The 21,222-nt window shown below is 52.4% G+C and overlaps 2 protein-coding genes across 3 annotated transcripts in view; both read right to left on the bottom strand.

Moving 5' to 3' along the window:
- Positions 1-192: 192 nt before the first annotated feature.
- On the bottom strand, positions 193-9,800 carry ANKRD2 (ankyrin repeat domain 2). Its single transcript, XM_036829635.1, has 9 exons — positions 9,685-9,800; positions 6,397-6,498; positions 4,962-5,120; positions 4,746-4,853; positions 3,146-3,244; positions 2,676-2,774; positions 1,760-1,858; positions 1,551-1,649; positions 193-502 (listed from the first exon to the last, which is right to left on the bottom strand). Exons 1-9 carry the CDS (start codon positions 9,757-9,759, stop codon positions 353-355), a joined length of 990 nt encoding a protein of 329 aa, XP_036685530.1. The 5' UTR covers positions 9,760-9,800; the 3' UTR covers positions 193-352.
- Positions 9,801-11,404: 1,604 nt separating this feature from the next.
- UBTD1 (ubiquitin domain containing 1) overlaps positions 11,405-21,222 on the bottom strand; it is a 52,070-nt gene continuing 42,252 nt past the window's right edge. Inside the window, exons 4-6 of one of the 2 annotated variants that reach the window (XM_036828142.1) lie at positions 15,428-15,633; positions 13,896-14,123; positions 11,405-12,514 (exon numbers count right to left, since the gene is read on the bottom strand). In XM_036828142.1, the coding sequence (XP_036684037.1) occupies positions 12,129-12,514; positions 13,896-14,123; positions 15,428-15,633 (820 nt within the window). In that variant the 3' untranslated portion in view covers positions 11,405-12,128. The remainder of the gene's footprint in view (positions 12,515-13,895; positions 14,124-15,427; positions 15,634-21,222) is intronic. The other variant, XM_036828143.1, reaches the window with a different exon arrangement.

Genomic DNA, 21,222 nt, shown 5'->3' on the forward strand with positions numbered 1-21,222 from the left:
AGCTGATCCACGCTGGGACTTGGGAAGTGGGGTGGCAGGAAAGAAGCAAAAAGAGGCCTTGTTAGGAAAAGCAGCAGGACTGGCTCAGGGGGGCCAAAGGGCTCCAAGCTCCCCTCTTGCCTGAGCCCATCCTTGCTCCCAGTCTTCCTTCATTCCTAAATATTTCAGGCACAAATAGAAATGAACATCACACACAGCAAAAATGACTTTTTTTTAAATTGTGGTAGTTTGTGGGTGGTCCCGGGGCGTACACAGAGGAATGGTGTGGTCCTCAGCTCTGGGGGCCATTCTTATGACCCTCCGGCTGTACGCAGGGGACAGGCCAGGTGCCTGGCTGGGCTGGGAGAGTCGTTTACTGGGCTGGCACAGGCTGCGGGGTCTCCCGCCCACTCTCGGCAGACCCCTCCAGCCCGTTCTGCTCTGACCCCGGCTCCGGGTGCTCCAGAGCGTGCCGGGTGTCAGCCTGCCACAGCTGCACCAGGTCCGTGGGGGTCTTTCCTTTCTGGGGGAAACAAGAGGATATCTAGTCACCGTTCAAAGTCTGTACGAAGAAATGCCCTCATCTACGCCAGTGGTTCCCAACTGGGAGCAACTGGCAATGTCTGGAGACATTTTTGGTTATGACACCGGAGGAGGGGTTGCTATTGGCATCTTGAGTAGAGGCCAGGGATGCCGCTCAAACATCCGATAATGCACAGGACAGTCCCCCCCACGACAAAGAATCATCCCGCCCAAAACGTGTGAGGTTGAGAAGCCCTCATTTACACCTTCCCCTTACCTTCCTAACTTTCCCATTATCTCCTCAGCCTCTCTTTTTCCTTTCATATAGCTAGCTTTTTTTAAAGAATTGAAGTATAGTTGATGTACAATATTATATAAGTTACAGGTGCACAATACATTGATTCACAATTTTTAAAGGTTATACTCCACTTATAGTTATTATACAATATTTGCTATATTCCGTGTTGTACAATATATCCTTGTAGCTTATATCATACATAACAGTTTGTACCTCTTAATCCCCTACCCCTATATTGCACCCCCCCGCCTTTCTTGAGTCAAGGTCCTCCCTTACCCAATTCTCCTCTCTTTTGTGATTGCTCTGGGCCCCAAAGAAGAGCTTGGACGGGGGGACATAGGTTCCTAAAGGAACTGGAGGATCACAGGAGCCAACACAGGGTGCTGGGAACAATCGTGCTGACTGAGTGCTTAGCTTCCTTCTGGCTCTGTCCCTCCACGATTTTGGCCTCCCTGAGCCTGGACATTAGGACCCCCTGTGGTCTACTTGGGGGCCTTTGGGAAATCCTCCTCCTGTCCCTCCTGGCTGTTTTCTCCACTTAGATTTTCTGGATGTAGAGAAGCATAGAGAGAGTTGGGAAGCTGGGTGGGCCCCCAATCTCCCGGGGCCCAGAGAAACCCTCCACTGTGAGACTGCCCCAAGGGCAGGCCGGTCGAGTCTTGCTCAGTTCTGTATTTCTTCCAAGTGCCCAGCACAGGGCCTAGGAGAGCAGTGCACATTGTTTACTGAATCAGGAAAGGAGTGAACTTACCAGGTTCTTGCTCATCATGTCAGCCCCGTGCAGGAGCAGCAGTTTGATGATTTTGTAGCGATTGAGCCTCACGGCGTCATGCAGGGCGCTGTCCCCTTCCTAGAGCCAGTGAGACATTCAGCATGGCCCACGGGGGCATGTGGGAGCCCGCAGGGGGCATAGGGAGCCCCCTATGGTGGGGCTGGCCATGAAGGAACCCAGACACTCACTCTGTCTTTGGCATTGATGTCCAGGCCCAGGGATAGAAAGTGTTCCACGATCTCCACGTGCCCTGTCCGGACTGCCACATGCAGCGGGGTGCTGAGCAGCTGGTTGGGGAGGAATCAGGAAATGCTGGCTGAAGGGACCCAGACTGTGATGCCTCTGGGAGGGGGGGCTGTCTTAACTCTAGCCTAATCCTTCTCCCAAGGAGGGGCAGAAAACGCTGTAATTTCCCATCACCCTATCTGATGATCAGCTCTAAGGCATTACATGCCACCTCCTCGGAGAAGCCTTCTATGATTCCCCTCTCCCCCGGATGTGAGCAACTGCTCACTCCTCTGCCCTTTTAAAATAATTATAATAGATGCCATTTATTGAGAGATGACTATGCGATGAGCACAGCAAAAGCTTACAAAACATTAGCCTTATGTTGAATAAATAATTAATTTATATACATTTTCCCATGCAATCTATACAAGAACTCTGCAAGGCATTTTATAGATGAGCAACAGAGGCTCAGAGGCTGTCACTTGTTCAAGGTTATATACAAAGGATTGGGTGAATTAAAAATGGTGGACGAATAAATAAGTGAACAAATGAATAAATGAATGTATGGATGGATAGACAGAAGGATGATGAACGATTGCATGGGTGAACAAATCCTGCATCTTTGGGGGGTCCCAAAGCCACCCAGATACTGGATCTCTTCTCCTCCCCTCTCCTCTGCTCTTCCTGCTCCCATTCCCAGATGGTGGTCTCCAAGGGGCTGCAGTTGATGGCAAGGACTCATCCCTGGGCTCTGCAGCCACTCCAGAAACCAGACTAGCTCACTACCTTCCTGCTCTCTGCTTTTCTACCCTCTGCTTCTCTCCCCGCCACCCCTCCACCCTGCTACCCCAACATCTGTGAGCATTATGGCCTCACCTTATCCCTCACATTGGTGTCTGCTCCCCGGCTTTGCAGAAGCTTCACCACCTCCAAGTGGCCCCCACGGCAGGCCCAATGCATGGCTGTGCAGTCCAGCTAGAAAGGAAGGGTGGAGCCTAATTGCAGAGCTTCAGGGAAGAACGTGCCCTGGGGGAAAGGACCCCAGCCAAGAGGGCAGGGAGGTATCCAGGGCAAAGGTCCAGGGAAGGATAGGGCCACTCCAGTGACTGAGCAATGGATGGAGTGGAGCCGAAGAACCCTCGGGGTTCATCTCGTCCAAGCCAGATTTACAGAGGAGGCTCAGGGAGGAGATGGGGCCCCCCCAAGGTCATACAACATACTAGAGGTGGAGCCTGGCCCCCAAGGCAGCTTGTTTATGTCCCAGGTTGGAGGTTTGCAGGGATAGGGAGTCTATGAGTGCTGGACCCACCTCCTGCCCCTCACCCAATACCTGCCCTCTTGCTCACCCGATCCTGGAAGTCCACAGTGACCCCACTCTCTAGAAGCTTCTCCAGGATCTCCATGTGGCCCTCCAGGGAAGCTCGGTGCAGTGCTGTCCGGTGGAACTGTCCCCAGAGAAACTGTCAGGGCCTAAACTCTGGCCCCAGGCCTGAGCCCATCGTCCACCCAAGTTGAGCCCAGGCCTTATCCCAGCCCGATTCTGACCCCTGTGCCGGGTCCCCATATCTTCCATGTTGTGCCAGCTCCTTCATGCTCTATCTGGACCAGCCTTGGAGGCCTCCTATGCACTGGGGACTCTGACCTTCTCACTGCCCCCTAAACACACAAGCTGTTGCCTGTGCCCAAATGCCCATTTTGCCCATACTCCCTGTGAGTGCTTGATGAATTCTTGTAACTCCATGAAGATGCAGCTCAAGTGTCATCGACTTCTTGAAACCTCTAGGCCATAGCTGTCCCAGGGGTCCAGACAACCCTCCACTGTGATAGACAGTCAAAGGCAAGCTGAGTCTTACTTGACTATTTCCCCTGAGTGCCTTGCCCAGGGCCAGGATGGGCAGGTGCACCCTGATTACTGATTCAAGGAGGGAATGAACTTCCTTTCCAATGCAGTCAGCTTTCTGCTTTGGTCTCTTGAAACACTCAGGCCAGAGGGCATATCTTTCCATATTCTAATGATCCAGTTGTGCATCAGTCTCCCAGCTACTGTCAACCCTGGTCTTTTTGGTTTTCTGCTCCTAGCACCTAGCACAACGCGCAGAGGTAGGAGATGCTTAGATAGACCAAGAGGATTAAAACTCTGGAATCTAAAAAGTGGAAAGGACGTGTAGGCTAAGCCTGCAATAATGCAGGCTGAAGGGGGTGACCATTAATTTGCTCAATCCCAGGATATGATCTCGAGAGAGCATCCTACAAAGTATGAAAGAGGCAGTTTCAGGGAAAACAAAAAGAAGTATGACGGGTGATGGAAACGTTTTGAAAATCGTGGGGATGGGTGCACAACATTATAAATGTAATTAATGTTACTGAGTTGTACACTTAAAATTTATTTGGCATGTCTCATGTTTTATATATATATATTTTAACCATAAGATAAAAATAATTGTTAAAAGTATGATGATATACAATGCAACACAAAATATCATATCCAAGCATGTGCTTTAATAGTTTTTTCATTCGATAAATATGTATTGAAGCACTAATATTCTATTTGATCCTCATAACATGCTCTGAGGGGAGGAGCCAGTTTTACAAAGGAGGAAACAGGCACAGAGAGGTGACGGGCCCAGCCACAGGTCACAGAACTAGGGAGCGGTACAGGTGGGATTTGAGTCCAAATCTCCTGGTCTTGGACTCTGTATTTGATTCCATTCCATTTTTTCCCCTAAAAATCCAGGTGTTTATTACTCTGGAGGTGGTTCAAGTTGGAAAGGGTCTAAGGATTTAGAAAAACTCCTGTGTGGGGAAGGGGACATCCCACATCTTCTGAGGGGCCCCCTCCCAAAGGACACCCTCGCCTGTTCTCAAAGAATCCACAAGCGGGCGGGGTGGGTGTGTCAGCTCTGAAAGGGAGGCCGGCACAGGTGCAGGGCCCGATGGGAACATCACCTGATCGCAGGTGTCGGGGGAACCCCCGTCTGCCAGGAACTTCTCAATGACCTTCATTTGCCCCTGCACTGCCGCTTTCAGGAATGTCTCCGCGTCCACAGGGCCGGTCTGGAGAGAGCGAATGCAGTCCTTGGAGGCCGCTCCGCTGTGATCTGAGCCATTCCCCCCTCCTCCGGCTCCCCCTGCCCACACAGGTGTCCTCCCCAGGACCCTTACGATCTCCTCCGGCTCTGGAGGTGGCTCCTGGGAGGCTGCCAGGGCTTCCCGCTTCTTCTGCTTGCGTTTTTTCCGCAGGTGGATGAGGTTCTGGATCCCACCCACGTCGATGATCTCCCTCCGCAGGTCTAGGGATGTTTTACGCACGCGCTCTTGACCCTGCGTGGTGATAGCCAATCAAGCCCCGCACTGGGGCACAGAATGTGGGGCTTGGGGACCTCTGAGCTAGGCTGGAGGTGGACGACAGGGAGAGCCTCTCAAGGGAGAAAGAATCCAGGTCTAGCTCTGCCGCCTAGGGCTAGGTGAAGCCAATGAGACTGAGACACAGAGGCGCGGGGGGCTTGAGGGGGCTGCCTGGGAGCTGCCCAGCTTCAAGGCTCCACATAGGGTGGGGAGTTGATGAGGAATTCTCAAGGGCAGTTCTTAGCCCAGGCCTCCAGAACAGGGTACGAATTCTCATCTCTCCATTCGATTCTCTCTCTGTCCCTCCCTCCGTCCCTCCCTGCCCCTCTCTCTCTCTCTGGCCATAAAGGTAATACAGAAACGTAAAAGCTCTGAAGAGAAAGCCCTTCTCTCCCAGAGGAACTTCTATCATAGCTCCGTTGATGCCCTTTCAGACATGCATCCACACAGTGGTCTGGAAACTCTGCTTTTCTCTATCAGCGTGGAGATGTCTCCTGTCAGCACACACAGCCTCCCCCAGCCCATTAACACCTGCATCATGCCCTGTTGTATGGCTGCCCCATCACTGCCGCTTCCAAAATGAGTCCCCTGGGATCTTGTACACATGCAGATTCTGACTTAGCCGGCGTGGGGAGGAAAACTTCCCCCCTCTTCACTTCTAAGTTCTTTGGCTGGTCTAATAATTAAATTGATGTAAGACTGATTAATAGGAGAAAACCAAATTTAATTTCATATGTATGGTAGTCCATAAAAATATGAGACTCAAAGAAGTGACCAAAGCAGGCAGCTTTTACACATTTTAGACAAAGAAACAATACATTTGTGTCGTATTGAAAAGACAAAGGAGTTTGTTTTTGGAGGAACTAATTAGTGAAGAAACAAGTTTTGTTTATATAGCCTTCTCAGCCCTGAATTCCTGATATCTAGTGATAAGGAAGCATTCTACTTTCCTGATATAAGGAGGGTAACTTCCCATGGCAGATTTATTTCCTACTTTCAGGGGAACAAAGGAGGGTCAGAGTGTCCTTCTTGCACTGGCTTTTTCTCAGATAACTTTAATTAAAAATAATCAGTATGCCAAAGTGGTATATTTAGGGGTGGCATATTCTGCTCTCCTTCACAAGTATGGGGTGGGGCCGAGATGCTGCATCGCTACCATCTCCCAGGGGGCGCTGAGCTGCCGCAGGAGCAAGGCCGTAACTGCCCGGTCTGTCTCCTGAGAGCGCAGATACTGGGTTCTCCTAGCACTTACCTTAACCTTTTGTAAGGATGGACTCTGAGGCCTGTGCTGCTTCTCATCCTCCAGCACCAGCATCTCCATGGGCAGCTTCTGATGGGTGGTTCCTCGGAGTTTCTGGTGAGCCAAGGACAGGACGGGTTCCGGGCCTGCCTGCAGTGCCTGGGGGGCCAGATAGCCTCGCCCACAACGAATTCAAGGACCCCAAGGACCTCCTCCTGTGTGACCTCCCAGCCCTTCATCTGCCCCACTCCTGTCTGGTCCAGGAGGCCCCAGGTCAGAGCTGGGCTCCCCGGCCCCAACCCCAGTTCAAACACCTGTGTACTGACTGCCCTGGGTCCCCAGCAAAACAGGATCAAGGGCTACTGGAATGAGTTTTCATGAAATTAAACATACTCACTTTTTTCAAGCACTGAGGTTTTGCTTTGTTTTTCTTTTTGGCGTTTAAAATTCACTTTGATGAAATACTTGAGATGAGATGATAGCTTTGTGTTTTTTTGTTGTTTTTTTTTTTTTTAGTGGGCTTACTTGACAATACAAAAATTTGGCAACTCTGTCAGTTACCAACTTCTTTCCCTCAGATTTTACTGATCCGTGAAATCCTAGAGCATGGAAACTGTTGCTCTCAGGGAACCTGAGGGGTGGGACCCGCAGCTCCCCACCTCTCAGCTTGATGTGAACTCTAAGTATTAACCTTATTCTCGTTTTAATAATATGGGGGAAACTCTGTCCAAGTCTCCTCCCCACTTGTAGCTCCAACTTGCCTGGACTACTTCCTCATGGCCGCCTCCTCTCTTCTAAAGGAAAACACTCTTTTGTTAAGTGCTGGCGCCCCTATCTCTGAAGTCCCAGGTACTGGGAACATTCGTCCAGGCTGGAGGGTGCTGAGTCCAGGTGGCAGCTGGGGAGGAATGATCTCCCTTACAGAGCTCTCAGCTGCCTTTGTTGTTCGCCACCGAGCTCCGGTGTTATACTCTTCAAGTGCCAGTTGAGAGCTGATTTTCCAGGTCTTTATTTCGAATGTTCTGTTGTCCACTGGCATCTCCCTTCCATGTCAGGCTTACATCATTTGAGGTCTCCCCAGTGCCGGCCTCGCCTGAAACGCTGCATCCTCACCCAGGGACAAGATCACCTAGGGCTTCAGCTACTACTGCATGTGGGGCCCTGGCTGGGCTCCTGGAGCATCTAGAGTGGGCTTGGTCTTAATCATCTTGGCATCCCCAGCACCGATGACAAGAGCTAGCACATAGTAGGTGCTCAGCAAATGTTTGGAGAATAAATGAATGAATGAGTTTGCGGATGGTGGCAGGCGGGCTCAGCAGCTCTGCACACCTCCAAGTCCTCAGTGATGACCTAGCCCAGTAAGGCCCCTGCAAGAGAGCCTCAGCCCCTGGGCTGGTCTCCAAGACCCTCCTTCCCCACCCACCCCATGAAGGGGGTGCAGGCTGAACAGAGGTTCTCCTCTAAGAATGCTGCTGGGCTGGGGCCTGGTGGGAACAACTGGGGACTCTAACGCCTGCCCACGCCTTACCCAGACTCCATAGCCCCTCGCTTCAGATTTGTCTCTGTAGGTTGGCATACAGTAGGTGCTCAAGAAATGTTTATTGAATTGGGTGTTTGTCGGTGAAACACAACCCAACAAAACTTCCACCTTACTTCATAGATGGTTGCACAGAGGAAATGAGAGCATGCCTGTCCAATGCGTAGCACAGTGCCTGGCATGTAGGAGGCACCAGTGGTGAGGCTGGCTCTGTGGGCACCTGGGGCCTTGACAGCCCTGCCTCTATATTTGTTGGATGAATGAATGGATAAGGACTGCTCCGTGTCCCCTTGCTGAAGGTCTCTGTGTCCAGTGGCAGCACTCCAGAAATGGCCCAGCAACATGACTCACCTGCCTGGCCCTGGTGCACATGCCCTTGGGGGAGTGAGAAATGGCATTCCTGGAGATCCAGGGATGTGTTGGCGGGGACTCAGCAGGCTCAGTCCAGGTCCTTCCCAGCCAAACCTCCCCTCCCTTCCCTAGTCCTCATCTCTTCTTCCACCAGAGTCCTGATCCTTCCCTCTTCCTCACCTCCATTCAGTCACTCTTCCTTTTTTGAATGGAGTCTACTTCTACACTGATTTATCTCCTCCCTCCCATTCCTGTTAGGGCCAGTCTTTCCCCCTCCAAGTCCTTCTCAGGGCTGTCAGAGCTGCCTTCCCGAAACAGGTCAGGTGGCACCACTGTGCCTCACTCAACAACATGCAGTGGCTCCCCACTGCCCACAGAATAAGTATCTTTCACGTGGCCCTCACTGTCTGGTTTGTGCCCTGCCTCCCTTCCCAGCCTCAGCCCCTCCTGCCAGACTTTCTCCCGACAGTCATGCATCCACTCACCCCAACGACAGGCACCTGTTGTTTCCTTAGCCTGGAATACTCTCCCCCCTCCTGGCCTCCATCATTCAAGGGCCATCCTTGAAGGCCTGGCTCAAATGCCCTCCTGTCCACAGAGGGGTCCTCGAGGGCCCACAGTCGGCATGCCTCACCCTCCCTTCGTGCTCCCTCACTTCTGAGTTACACCTCTATTTCACCCTTTTCCACTCTGCCTTGTTTCTTAGTTGACCGTGCACCTGACAGGTGTCGGCTAAAATGAACGCAGAGCTGGTAAAGAGGAGGCAGGGGCTGACCTTCCCGAGCCTCTCATTCCTCACAGCACTGGGCTCTTGGAAGAGTAGACTCTAGGTCAAGTATTCGTTTCCATAAAATGAAGAGTAGGACCAGCCCGCACCCTCCTCCCCGACTTCTTTATTCCAGAGAAAATGCAATTGCCCAGAGCCCCACGCTCAGACGCTTCCCTGGGTGTGGCTGGTGGTCCTAGAGAACCCATGCTTCCTTTGCCAGCATCCCTTTCTCACTCTGCTCCCGCCCGGTCTTTCTCCTTCCTCAGGGACCAGACACTGGAGTTTCTCCTGTCCCAGCCTCCCAGCTGGCAGCTGGGGGACCTCAGGGCCCCAACCCGCAGGCAGCATCCCAGCTGTCTGCTCTGTGCAGCTCAGCCTGTCTCCTTGAGGCCCAGGTGGGGGGACAGGGTCTCGGGGAACCCAGCTTGGCTCGTCCACTCCACTGTCTCTCAGATTTGGGGGCTGAAGCCTCGGTCTCCCACCGCCAGCAGCCCCCTCTCAGGAGCACCCTGCAGGAGAGCCAGCTGGGCCCCTGGGGACACCTGTCCTCCTTCCTGCCAGGTACGGCGGCCAGGCTCTTCCTTCCCTTGACAGCAGAGCTGGGTCTCCTCAGAGCCCCCTTGGGCCCCACACCCCGCCCTACCTCATTCTCCTCCTCCTGCGCCAGCCGCTCCTCGATGAGTGCCGTGGCCTTCTGCACCTCCTCGGAGCCCGCCATGGTACCGTGCGCAACCCGCCCCTGCAGGCCCCGGGGCCCCACGGGCTTTATATGCCAGGGCACCCACCCCCGCCCCGCTAGGTGCCTTTGCCATGAGCTCACCGGCCCAATTCTCCAGCTGCCTCCCTGACCTGTCACCTTCACCCCAGGCAGCCCCAAGGAGCAGGAGGAGGCAGGGACAGTTGCCGCCCCGCAACCCCTGGCCTATTGGAGCCGGAGGGCCCAGTGCCCCGAGAGCAGGGACTGCGGGAAGGAGCCTGCCCAGCCTCTGTCCTGAGCGCTGAGGCCCAGATGGGCCGGGCAGCCGCGTTGCACACAGGATCGCCGGCTGCTCTTAGCCCTGATGGCAGTGCCACCTGCTGGACGCCTGGAAACCCTGCCCAGCCAGTGCCAGTGAGGGAGCCTAAAGGCCAAATGTGGGGACCCAGGAGGATAAGCCCGCATCCCCAGGCTGTCCCGTGAACAGGCCCTGTGTGCTCTGGGAAGGGGCAAGACTCTGTCTCATCTGGGCTGGAGTGCCAGGCGGTGGGTGGAGGTAAGGGCAGCCGCCTCCCTCTTTGCCCGCAGCTCGCGCAGGCCTTTGCCTCTCTGGGGTCCCACAGTGCCCCCTAGTGAAGCACCGCTGCATTTGGCTGCAAGTCCACTTGTCCCTGACAAACCTCACCCATCAGTCTGTCGCAGGGGGCCTCTGTGGGACTTACAGGGTCTTGCTTCAAGGAGCCACTGGAAGGGCTGGAACGCAGTGCCAAACCCCGCTGATGAAGACACCAGCTCTGACTGATCACCCTTCCCTCCCCGGATTCCCAGTCAGGCCACCCTGACCGGTGGTCGTGCTCACTGAGAAGCAAAAATACTCTCAACTGGAGAAGCAGCAGACCTGTACTGCTCAGTTGCACACCTGGAACTGTGGGAGCGAGCCCTGGGTCACCACGACCCACGCTGAACCTGCCAGGGAACCACAGACACCACAGCCCTGTGGTTCTGTGACACTCACGTGGCCTGCCCTTAGCTAAACCACCTTATCTAAGGTCCCCCTCTCTGCTTACGTGCACATTTTCCCCTAAGGAAGCACAAGACCCGGCTCCTTCTTCCCTCTGGTTCCCTTGCTGGCAAGCCGACACAGGCTCATCATCGAAATTCATCAGAGATTTTGCTTTCACGTCGCCAAGGGTGCATGCAGCATCTGCAGGACATCCGCACACATCTCAGTCCTGAGGGTCCGGCTCGGGGGGCTGGAGCCGGAAGCCAGCACCCTCGTGCTGCAGGAGCAGAGCAGCAGGTAACTAACGCCGCCTTCCCGAGGTGCTGCCATCGCTTTCAAAGCGAGTTCACATCTGTTATCCCATTTAATCCTGCCAGTAACTGAGAGGGGAGGCAGGGCAGGTGGCATCACCTCCACTTTAAAGACAAGCAACGCGGGTTCGGAGGTTAAGTGGCTTTTCTGGAGGACCCACGAGAACACAGGCCCGCATACTGGCAGTTCACGGCTCGCTCCACCGTACTCCCTGCGGTGGAGAGTACGGAGCAGTAGCTGCTCTACCCAGAGCAGCTGGGGAGGCCGTGCACCTACCTGCTCCCACCCCAGAACTGGCTCCAGGGCTCCAGAGAGCTACAGGAGAACCCAAAGTCAAAGCCAGGCAAGAGAGAAGGAAGGAGCAAAAGGCTTTATTGATAAATATGCAGACGTGTCTGCACACAGGGACCTGCTGCGGGGCCGTGAGCGGGCTGCAGACCCCCCACTGCCGGGGTTACAGCCAGGAGATGGCCCTGTGCAGGCCTCTGCCATGACAGCCCAGCCATCGGCCACCACCTCATCTCTGCCAGCTGTGCTGGGGGCCGGGAGAGGCAGAGGCCGGCCTCGGGCTCCCCACCCCCGGGGCTCACGAGTGGTCCCCTCCCCTCTGGGGGGCTGGCACTGGGCCCAGGGCAGAGTCAGGGGGTAGGGGCAAGGGAGGGAGACAGCAGCTGCTTCAGACCCTGAGCAGAAAACCGGAGTGAGCACAGCCGGCAGCACCAGATGACAGATCTGGGCTCCAGGGGCCTCCGGGCTGGCCCTCGTGGCTTGAACCTGCCGCGGGAGAGAGGCAGGGTGGAGGACCCTGGTTTGCCTTTACTCTGACAAGGTTGGCAAGGCCTGTGTGTGGCAGCACACTGTTTCCTGCGTGCTGGGCACTGGTGGCCCATGGAGTCCCTGGGAAGCAGGGTCCCCTCAGGGCTCGCCCGGCAGCCATACACGGGAGGCTCCCCTGGAGAAAAGAACGGCTCTCAAAGGCAGCGGCAGGGTGGGGGTGACTAGTGCTCCAGCCGGGAGGCCTCTCAGCCCTGCAGAGGCCTTCCCTGGTCTCTCTGCCCAGGGGTCCGTGGGCTCCTCAGTCCTGGGGCAGCGGGGGCTGGTTAATGATGACCTGGATGACAAAATCTTTCTGGATCTTGGTTTCCTGGAGCCGCGTGCGATCTGTGAGCAGCTTTCCAGAGAAGAACCATCGCTGCCAGGATGGCTCGATGCCCTCCTGGGTGTGCAGCTGCCTCTTGAGCTGCCCCACCGTGTCAGGCAGGCTGGCGCTGAGCCTCACGTCCTTGCCCGTGGAGAGGCGTACCTTCAGCGGGAACTCTCGGCGCACACTGGGGGTGGGCTCGGGGGGCTCCAGGCTCTCCTCCTCAGTGTGCTCAAGAAGCAGGTTCACGGGTGGCGACAGGCAGTAGATGGGCAGCTGGTAGCGATTGCCCAGCTCATCGTAGCATTCACAGAGGGTGCCTGTGGGAAAGGCAGGGTGGTCGGAGTCGGCTTGGGGACCAATTGATATGGATTAACTTGTGTCCCCTCCACCAATTTCATGTATTGAAGCCCTAACCCCACTCACCCCAGTGTCACTGTATTTGGAGATAGGGGCCTATAGGGGAGTAATTAAGGTTAAATGAGGTCATATAGGTGGGGCCCTGATCCGGTAAGGGTTAGTGCGCTTACAAGAAGAGACACCAGAAAGCTCAAGCTCTCTCTCTTCTCCCACGATGAGGACATAGAGAGCAGGTGGCCATCTACAAGCCAGGAAGAGAGCTCTCACCAAAAACCAAATCGGCAGCCACCTTGATCTTGGGCTTCTCGGACTCCAGAACTAAATTTCTGTTGTTTAATAAGCTACCCAGTCTGCAGTACTTTGCTATAGCAGGCTGAGCAGACTGATACACCTGTCACGGTCATCCCACAGTCCTCAAACCCACCCTACAGGCAGGTCTTCCTGGGACAGCTGGTGGGAGCTCGAGGTAGAGGCAGGAAGACCTGGGCTGACGTTCTGGCTCCACCAGGTACTGGCTCATTCAACCCTAGAAAATGACTTAACTTTTCATTTGTTCATTCAACAACTCCTTCCTGAGCATATGTGCTGGGTGCTGGGGTTACAAGGATGAATGAAATAGCATAGGCCCTGCTTTTCATGACTTATACCCAGTGGGCCTCAATCTTCTTACTTGTACAATGTATTACGTGTAGTAATATATTGATATCTACTGTATCTTGAGCACCTACTAAGTGCTGGGACTGGACTAAATGATGTTATGTGTATCTTGTTGAATCCTAACAGCCATCCTATGAGGTTGGTATCACCACTTTATAATTGTTTAGTCACTGAGGCTTTAAATTCAAGACGCTCACGGTCACATAGCTAGGAAAGAGACACTCGGTTAAAACCCAGTCTCTGACTCTATAGAGTTTCCACTGTTGCCCTCTGCTTTACATAGTCCCAGGGGCCATTATGAAATTAAATGAGATAATGCAGTAGAAGCTTCTAGCTCGGTGCCCAGCACATAATAATACTCAACAGAAGGTTGTTACCTGAGATGTGCTGGGATCTCAAAGGGCCCTGAGCAATCTTCAGCTTGCTCTCATCACACTGCCTTGAGGTTTGCTGGTGTCTTTCCACGCCCTCGTTAGGCAAACGGGGACTGTGTCTCATTTTTCTTGGTGTCCCACTCCTGGACCATGTTCATGAGGGCTGCTTGAATGAACAAGCGACTAGCCACAGCTGTCTGTCACCCACCAGCCTGGATGGAAGCTCCTGACATGGGGCTGGCCACTGGCCCTCCTCCACCCTGACGGCCCCCTCGCTCCGGTGAGGAAAGCCCCCGCCCTGCCCGCTCACCATGAGGCAAGGTGATGCTGGCTCCGTCCAGGATGGCCTGAGCCAGCTCGTGGTCGTTGGCCTCGGCTGCGTAGGCGGCAGCCTTGAGGGCGTCCCAGATCTCCTTGCGGCCCTCGAAGGCGGGCGCTGTGTCCCAGAACTCATCCCTCTTGCTCCGCAGCTGCCCATCGGTCATTGGGTAGTCGCTCTTCCACTTCAGCCGCTCCTTCTTCAGGGGCTCGTTGCGTCCTGGTCAGGACAGAAGGGAGAAGCTCAGCATCTAGAAAGCCAGGGCTGTGGTCCACCCTCTCCCAGCCCTGCCTCCCTGGCCCTCACTGCAGTGGCTCCTGAGCATTCGGGTCTCCGGGCCCTTTCCTGGAGTCAGAGAAGAGCCTGGAAACTGCACACACCCAACCTGGGGGTGTAAACCACTTCTGTTAGCAAACGCAGCATATACTGCCTTTGTTGTTGTTGCTGCTGCTGTTTAAGTCTTAATTTTACTCTCTCTCTTTGATAATAAAGTAGGATGTGTTCAGTATTTTTAAAATCTGTAAAGAATATAAAAAATTTAAAATCTGAAAAAAATAACTCCCACTGTTTATGGAGCCAGCTTGTGCCAGATCACAGGCTAGGCATTTTAGCCTCAAAATGACCCGGCAGATGGGGAAACTAAGACCCAAAGAGCTTGTCATTGGTCTAAAGCCACACAGGTACCAATTTAATGCCAGGCTTTCTGACTCAGAAGGCCACCCTCTGACCACTGTCTGTACTGTGCTGCCATTGGGGAAAACTTACTTAAGAATTCCACCATTCAGAAGTAACCACTGCTGACACTTAGACATATTTCCTTCCAGCTTTCTTTCCCCCATTTTTCTCAGTAGAGTTGGGCTCATATCATACAATTTATTTTTAAAATATTCCTTGTTATAAAAGAGGATTTAAAATGTTTTCATGCCAATATACAACTTTCTGTTTATTTCACACTTATATTACTGTCCGTGTATATTCCCATGACTAAAAATTATAAACATTTTTAATGTCTTGTTATTAATGTTCCACTATAAAGTTACAAAGAATATTTTTAGAACCATAACCAACCAACCAAAAAAATCCCTGCAGCCTCTGAAGAAGAAAAGAATTCTGTTAAATGTCATCATTCTTGTTACCCAGCTCCAAGACAACTCCAGACCTCAGTCAAGATTGAGGGAAGAAGCATCTCTCAAAGGCTTTAGGAAGCTCAGTCACCTCAAAGCTGAAGGCAGAAGGAGCCACAGGAGTGAGGTCTAAAGTACTTGGCTCCCGCTATAACTCAGATCCCGGGTGAGATGCGGAACTAAAGCTGAGGACTGCCCCCATGGGCTGGGGCAGGAGTGGCGGCTCCTCAGGGGAAGAGAAGGACATTCACTGTCTACCAACTGTGTGAAAGAAAACTGTGTAAGCACTTTATACTTATATATATCATCCCATTTCACCCTTCCAATGGCTTTAGGTGGTAGGTGTTATTATTACTGCTTCACAGATGATGGGACAGGCAGAGAGATTAAATGACTTGCCCGAGGTCACACAGTAAGTGACAGAGTGAGAGTTCCACCTCAGGTCAGACTGAATCCACAAACGGCCCTCCTGTGGGTTTGCCGTTACCAGTGCAGACAGAAAACTCTCAAGCCAGACATTTAATCTGAAGTGTTCCTGGGTTAGCCGAAGGAAATGCAAATCCTCTTTGTAGGAAAATAACTTCAAACCAGGCCTCAAAGAATTCCTGAAATGAAGTTCCAAGAAAAATAAATAATAAGGTCATTGTTTTTTTGTTTTTGTTTTTTAATCACAGCATACAAAGAAACAAGGCAAGATGAGTCTGAGCCAGCAAAAACAACAGGCAAAAGAATCAGACTCACAAAGACTTCAGATATGGGATTTATCAGACACAGATTACAAAATAACTGAGTTTAAGAAATGAGAGCCTTAAAAATATGAGGAGGGTATGGGAAAAACACCCACATAACTGTCATCAGAAGTATTCTGTGTGAGCAGTAGAGGAGAAACACTAGAGATTTTTCTTTATAATGGGCTACTGATAAATGGTGTTGGGACTACAGGTTCTCCATACAGAAAAACATGAAACAGGAGCCCTACCTCACGCCAGCCACAAAAATCAAAGCCAAGTGGCTCGGGACTTCCCTGGTGGCGCAGTGGTTAAGAATCTGCCTGCCAATGCAGGGGACACAGGTTCGAGCCCTGGTCTGGGAAGATCCCACATGCCGCGGAGCAACTAGGCCCGTGAGCCACAACTACTGAGCCTGCGCGTCTGGAGCCTGTGCTCCGCAATAAGAGAGGCCGCAATAGTGAGAGGCCCGTGCACCGCAATGAAGAGTGGCCCCCGCTTGCCGCAACTAGAGAAAGCCCTCGCACAGAAACGAAGACCCAACACAGCCAAAAATAAATAAATAAATAAATACTAAAAAAAAAAAAAAAAAAAAAAGAATCTGCCTGCCAATGCAGGGGACATGGGTTCGAGCCCTGGTCCGGGAAGATCCCACATGCCGTGGAGCAACTAAGCCCGTGCGCCACAACTACTGAGCCTGTGCTCTAGAGCCCACGAGCCACAACTACTGAGCCCGCGTGCTGCAACTCCTGAAGCCCACGTGCCTAGAGCCCATGCTACGCAACAAGAGAAGCCACCGCAATGAGAAGCCCGCGCACCTCAACGAAGAGTAGCCCCAGTTCACCGCAACCAGAGAAAGCACGCACACGGCAATGAAGACCCAACACAGCCAAAAATAAATTTAAAAAAAGAAAAAGAAAAAGAAAAAAAAGCCAGATGGCTCAAAGGCTTAAGTGTGAACGACAGAAAGGAGGCAGAAAGGCAGCACAGAAAATGACAGTATTGTCCACGTGCTTTTTTGAAAAGGTTTGGCCTGGAGGTGTTTCTGCCTGGATCGATCAAGTAGCTCTGCATCATGATTTCTGACCCCCTTTCTCTTTGGTCCTTTAGCATTGATGACTCCGTGACAAGGGCTCTGATCCATCAGGACTCACAGGCATTATGCAGTGACACCCTCGGGACCTCTGGGGTGCGGCATTTCTGCCCCTCCACTCAAGGACCCAGACGTCAGGGCTTTTTAACTTCTTGAGCTGTTTTTCTAAAGTTTTCCTTTCTCCTTCCTCTTTGCCAGATGTCACTTCTTACTGGTCTCCATCTAACTGCTGCTCCTATTGGGTAGAGGTCAGGCCCAGCTAATGGGCCACTCCTAATCTGCTGAGAGTTGAGAAAGCTTTGTCAGCACCGTCAAAATTGAGAGCATACGGCTCCAGGAAAGAGGCTTCCTAAAGAAGAAAGAGACTAGGCTTCGGGACATGTGTTGTTCCTGCTCAGATGCCCCACCACCCCCTTACTTAAATGGTCAGGTTTTGGTTCTGTCCCTGACAATCACGGTTGCTGGACTGGTGACCTCAGGACACCTGACGTGTAACTGTGTATGCATGCATCTCACTCTTTCTTTAATATGAACACAGCCCCACGGTGTCACATTTCAAAGCTGTCACCTCAGGAGGCCCCCAGTACCTGAGGGATGCTTTGCTCGAATACCTGGCCTTCAGAGTCCCCTCCCCTCCACATGGAGAACAGCATGCTTTCCTGTCTGCACTGTCAGAGACACACTTCTCACCCCAGGATGGACACGATGCCGGTGAGCCTCCCCAAGTATTAACTGCATCTCCATCACCCAAGACACAAGGGCTTAAAAGTTCTTCGCCCTGCACGCTGGTCCTTTCAGGCTGAAAATATGAGAAAATATTAGAATGGGGTGGGGGTGGGGGTGGGAAGGGGGAGGGTTGATGTAAGCAAAGGGCAGCAGGAGCCCAGCCGTCTCAGCTGTCACTGCACCTCTTCACCAGCAGGGGGCAGGCGCAGCACCTCTGGGCCAGGGGCTGGCTCCTTTCACAGGGAGTCAAACACAGCATAAAAATATCCAGCAAAGTTCCCCAGGCCCAAGGCAAGCATGCATAAGAGACAGGCCAAAATGTCCAGATCCCTACACACTAACGCTTACAATTTTAGGCACAGATATAGACAAAACAGAAAAGGAAGTTTTTACTCCAAACATAAAAAAAAGCAAGTTGATGATGAGTATTTTAAGTTTCATTTACTTAAAAAAAAAGTGATGTTTTATAGTTAGTTGAGTCAAAAAATATTGGGCAGTGGAAGGGGTGTGAACACTGTTATATGCTGTACAGATTGCTACAAACTTTCTGGAGGGTATTTGCTATGATACCAAAAAACTTAAAAGTGTGCATCCCTTTGGCTCACCGATTTGGTTTCTAAGAAAGTACTCTGAGAAAATAATCACAAGCGTGTGGGGAAAGTTCATCTACAAAGCTATTTAGCTCAGCCCGGTTTTCTAGAAATAAACAAACGCACAGGAGAAAGGCTACACATTAACATCTGTGCATCCCTAGCAGCCATTCTGTGATGGGGCAGAAGGAGGCTGAGTAACATGGGGAAATGTCCATTATACAGTGAAAAAAAGGTTAGAGAACAGCCAGTGCACTGTGCTCCAGTTTTTATTTCTAAAAAACGTATGTAATATTATATATATTAAAAAGACTGGAAGGATTTACACCAAGATGTTAACAGTGGTTATATCTGATTGGCAGTTACCAATGATTTTATTTTGCTTTTATTTTCCACGTTTCCAACAATAAGCATTAATTACTTTAGTAATAAGAATAATACTATGAAAGTTGTTGACAAGTAAAAAGGGTACATAAAGTTCTGAGGAGCAGTCACAGAAAAGGAGGAAGAGTTTGGGGAGCTGAGGGGTGGGGTTTGAGGGTGGTGGTGAACTGAGAGCCCAACGCCCACAGCCTCTAGGATTTCAGTTGCTGGCAGCTCTGGGTGACTCTGTTCAGGGCCAGGCAGGCTCTGTTGGTTTCAGCAGCAGCAGCAGCAGCATCTAGTGGCCTCTACTTATGTCTCCACCTGTCCTAGATAAGCTCCAGGTCAAAAACAGAGAAACAGAAGTGGTCCTTATCCCCAGTGAAGTTGACAAAAGAGAGATGTGAAAAACAAAATAAAAGATCAAGGTACACACCTGTATGGGGAGGGACAAAACGCCCATGACAATCATGGGTCTCTGTGATTGTGGTGGGAAGGGAACTGAGCAGAGAATGTATGTTTCTGAGTAGACGCAAAAGCTGGGGTCTTGAGGGTTGCCTGAAACACCACTTGTGTTAGGACCTGCTGAGGTGCTGGTTAAAAAGGCAGCTTTGGACTTCCCTGGTAGAGCAGTGGTTAAGAATCCGCCTGCCAATGCAGGGGAAATGGGTTCGATCCCTGGTCCGGGAAGATCCCACGTGCCGCGGAGCAACTAAGCCTGTGCGCCGCAACTACTGAGCCTGCGCTCTAGAGCCCACGAGCCACAACTACTGAGCCCATGTGTTGCAACTACTGAAGCCCGTGCACTCTAGGGCCCGTGTGCCGCAACTACTGAGCCCGCATGCCACAACTACTGAAGCCCATGCGCCTAGAGCCCGTGCTCCGCAACAAGAGATGCCACTGCAATGAGAAGCCTGTGTACCACAATGAAGAGTAGCCCCCGCTTGCTGCAACTAGAGAAAGCCTGCGTGCAGCAACAAAGACCCAACGCAGCCAAAAAAAACCAAAAAACAAAAACAGAAAGGCAGCTTCCCAGGGCCCACCTCAGACCCACTGAGCCTGAGTTGCAGGGCTAGGCTGGAGTACGTACTCGATTCTGATTGAAGAACGCCACTTGTGAGCACAGCAAAACAAAGTGGAAATGGCCCGCTCATCCACATGTTAACATCAGCTAGTTCAATGGATTGCCTCCAAAGTTGCTGCTGAGAGCAGATTCGGAGGGTAAAGGGGGAAGAGAGCGAGAGGGCACGATGTCTGGGCTGGGGGAGGATAATGATGGTGGACGCTGTGGTTTTGCCTGGATAATGAATGCTGTCTGGCAATACCACCCCCAAGGGACGGTGGTGAAAGGAGAGTGAGAGAGAGAACACTAAAGATCCTTTCCAATTTTTATAGAGCTGGGGTGCATCTATGAGCGTGTGTGCATATGTGTGTGATTCACACTGCTTAACTCAGAATAACTACACAAGAGGGGATTCTCAAGAACGCACGAAAGGACAGCGGGCCTGGCTGCTTCCCTCTGAATATCCCTGGCCCAGTGCAGGTTCTCAGCAAGTGTCTGCTGAGTTGAAAATGGAACTGGCAAATGCACAGTGAACGGTGTGGGAGCGTGGTGGAGGAATCACAGCTGAGAGCAGCAGTGGGCAGGCAGGGGAAAGCGGGAGAAGGGTCTGCCGTGAGGGAAAAGTCAGGCAGTCCCTTTGCTTGTTGATCTCAGACCCCAAGAGATCCTTATTGTGGCACATCTGAGTCACTGGGAAGTGACACCAAGTCTGAGACCAGCCAAGGGAACCAGAGATTTCCCAGGAGAGTCAGTCCACCCAAGCCAGGAGACGGCCCTATTTATACCTGTGGCAATCCCCAAGCTCTATTTCCACACTCGGTTACCAAGTTGCATGCCCAGGTCCCTGCTCCAGGGATGGGGCCAGCCATGTTCTCCCCAGAAGTACTGATTATGTGACAAGCCTGGGCTTGCTCTGGCTGGTGGGAGAGATGAGGCTTCAGGCAGAAGAAGGGACAAGGGCCTCCCCATCCCAACAGCCTGGGCTGCAATGGCCCTTTGACCAGGATGCAGACTCCAATCTCTCCTCCCCTCCCCTTCCGCTCTGGCAGTCACAGCTGGGCTGCAGGGGGCTGGAGAGATGCGGCTGAAGTATGGCACCTGGCAGAGGGGATAAGAGATTCAAGAGAACAGCAGGCCCAGAAAAGGATCAGCCCAGCCAAGGAGGGTGCAGGCAGGGGAAGCAGTGCCCAGGTAATCCCTTCAGGAAGCACAGTATTTATAGTTAGACTTAGCCCAGGATGACCCTCAGAGCCTGGGTAACCTTCGAAAGGAAAGTGCTGGCCCAGCTCTGCTCAGCTGGGGCCTCCCCACCTGGCCTCTTTACAGCCTGGGCCCATCTTCCCCATTCATTCCCTCGGGCCCAGCTCTAGGGTTCAGGGAGGGAAAGGGGTGGAGTCAGTTGCTAAGTGACAGCCCAGGTTTCCTAAACTGCATCCCTTCCTAGGGCACTTTGGGTCCCAGGGGTCCTGGGCAGGGTTGAAGGACTCGAGGCTCCTCTGGGAGCCCTGAACTCAGCTCTGTGATGGCGTCCAGCCTGGGGCAACTGCAGTTCCCTGAAATGGTCCAGTTTGTCCCCCTGAGGCTGGGACCACCTCCAGTTCATCACTCGCATCCTGGGGACAGGCCCCGGT

The sequence above is a fragment of the Balaenoptera musculus genome, chromosome 16, assembly GCF_009873245.2.
Source record: "Balaenoptera musculus isolate JJ_BM4_2016_0621 chromosome 16, mBalMus1.pri.v3, whole genome shotgun sequence".
In the NCBI taxonomy this organism is placed as follows: Eukaryota; Metazoa; Chordata; class Mammalia; order Artiodactyla; family Balaenopteridae; genus Balaenoptera; species Balaenoptera musculus.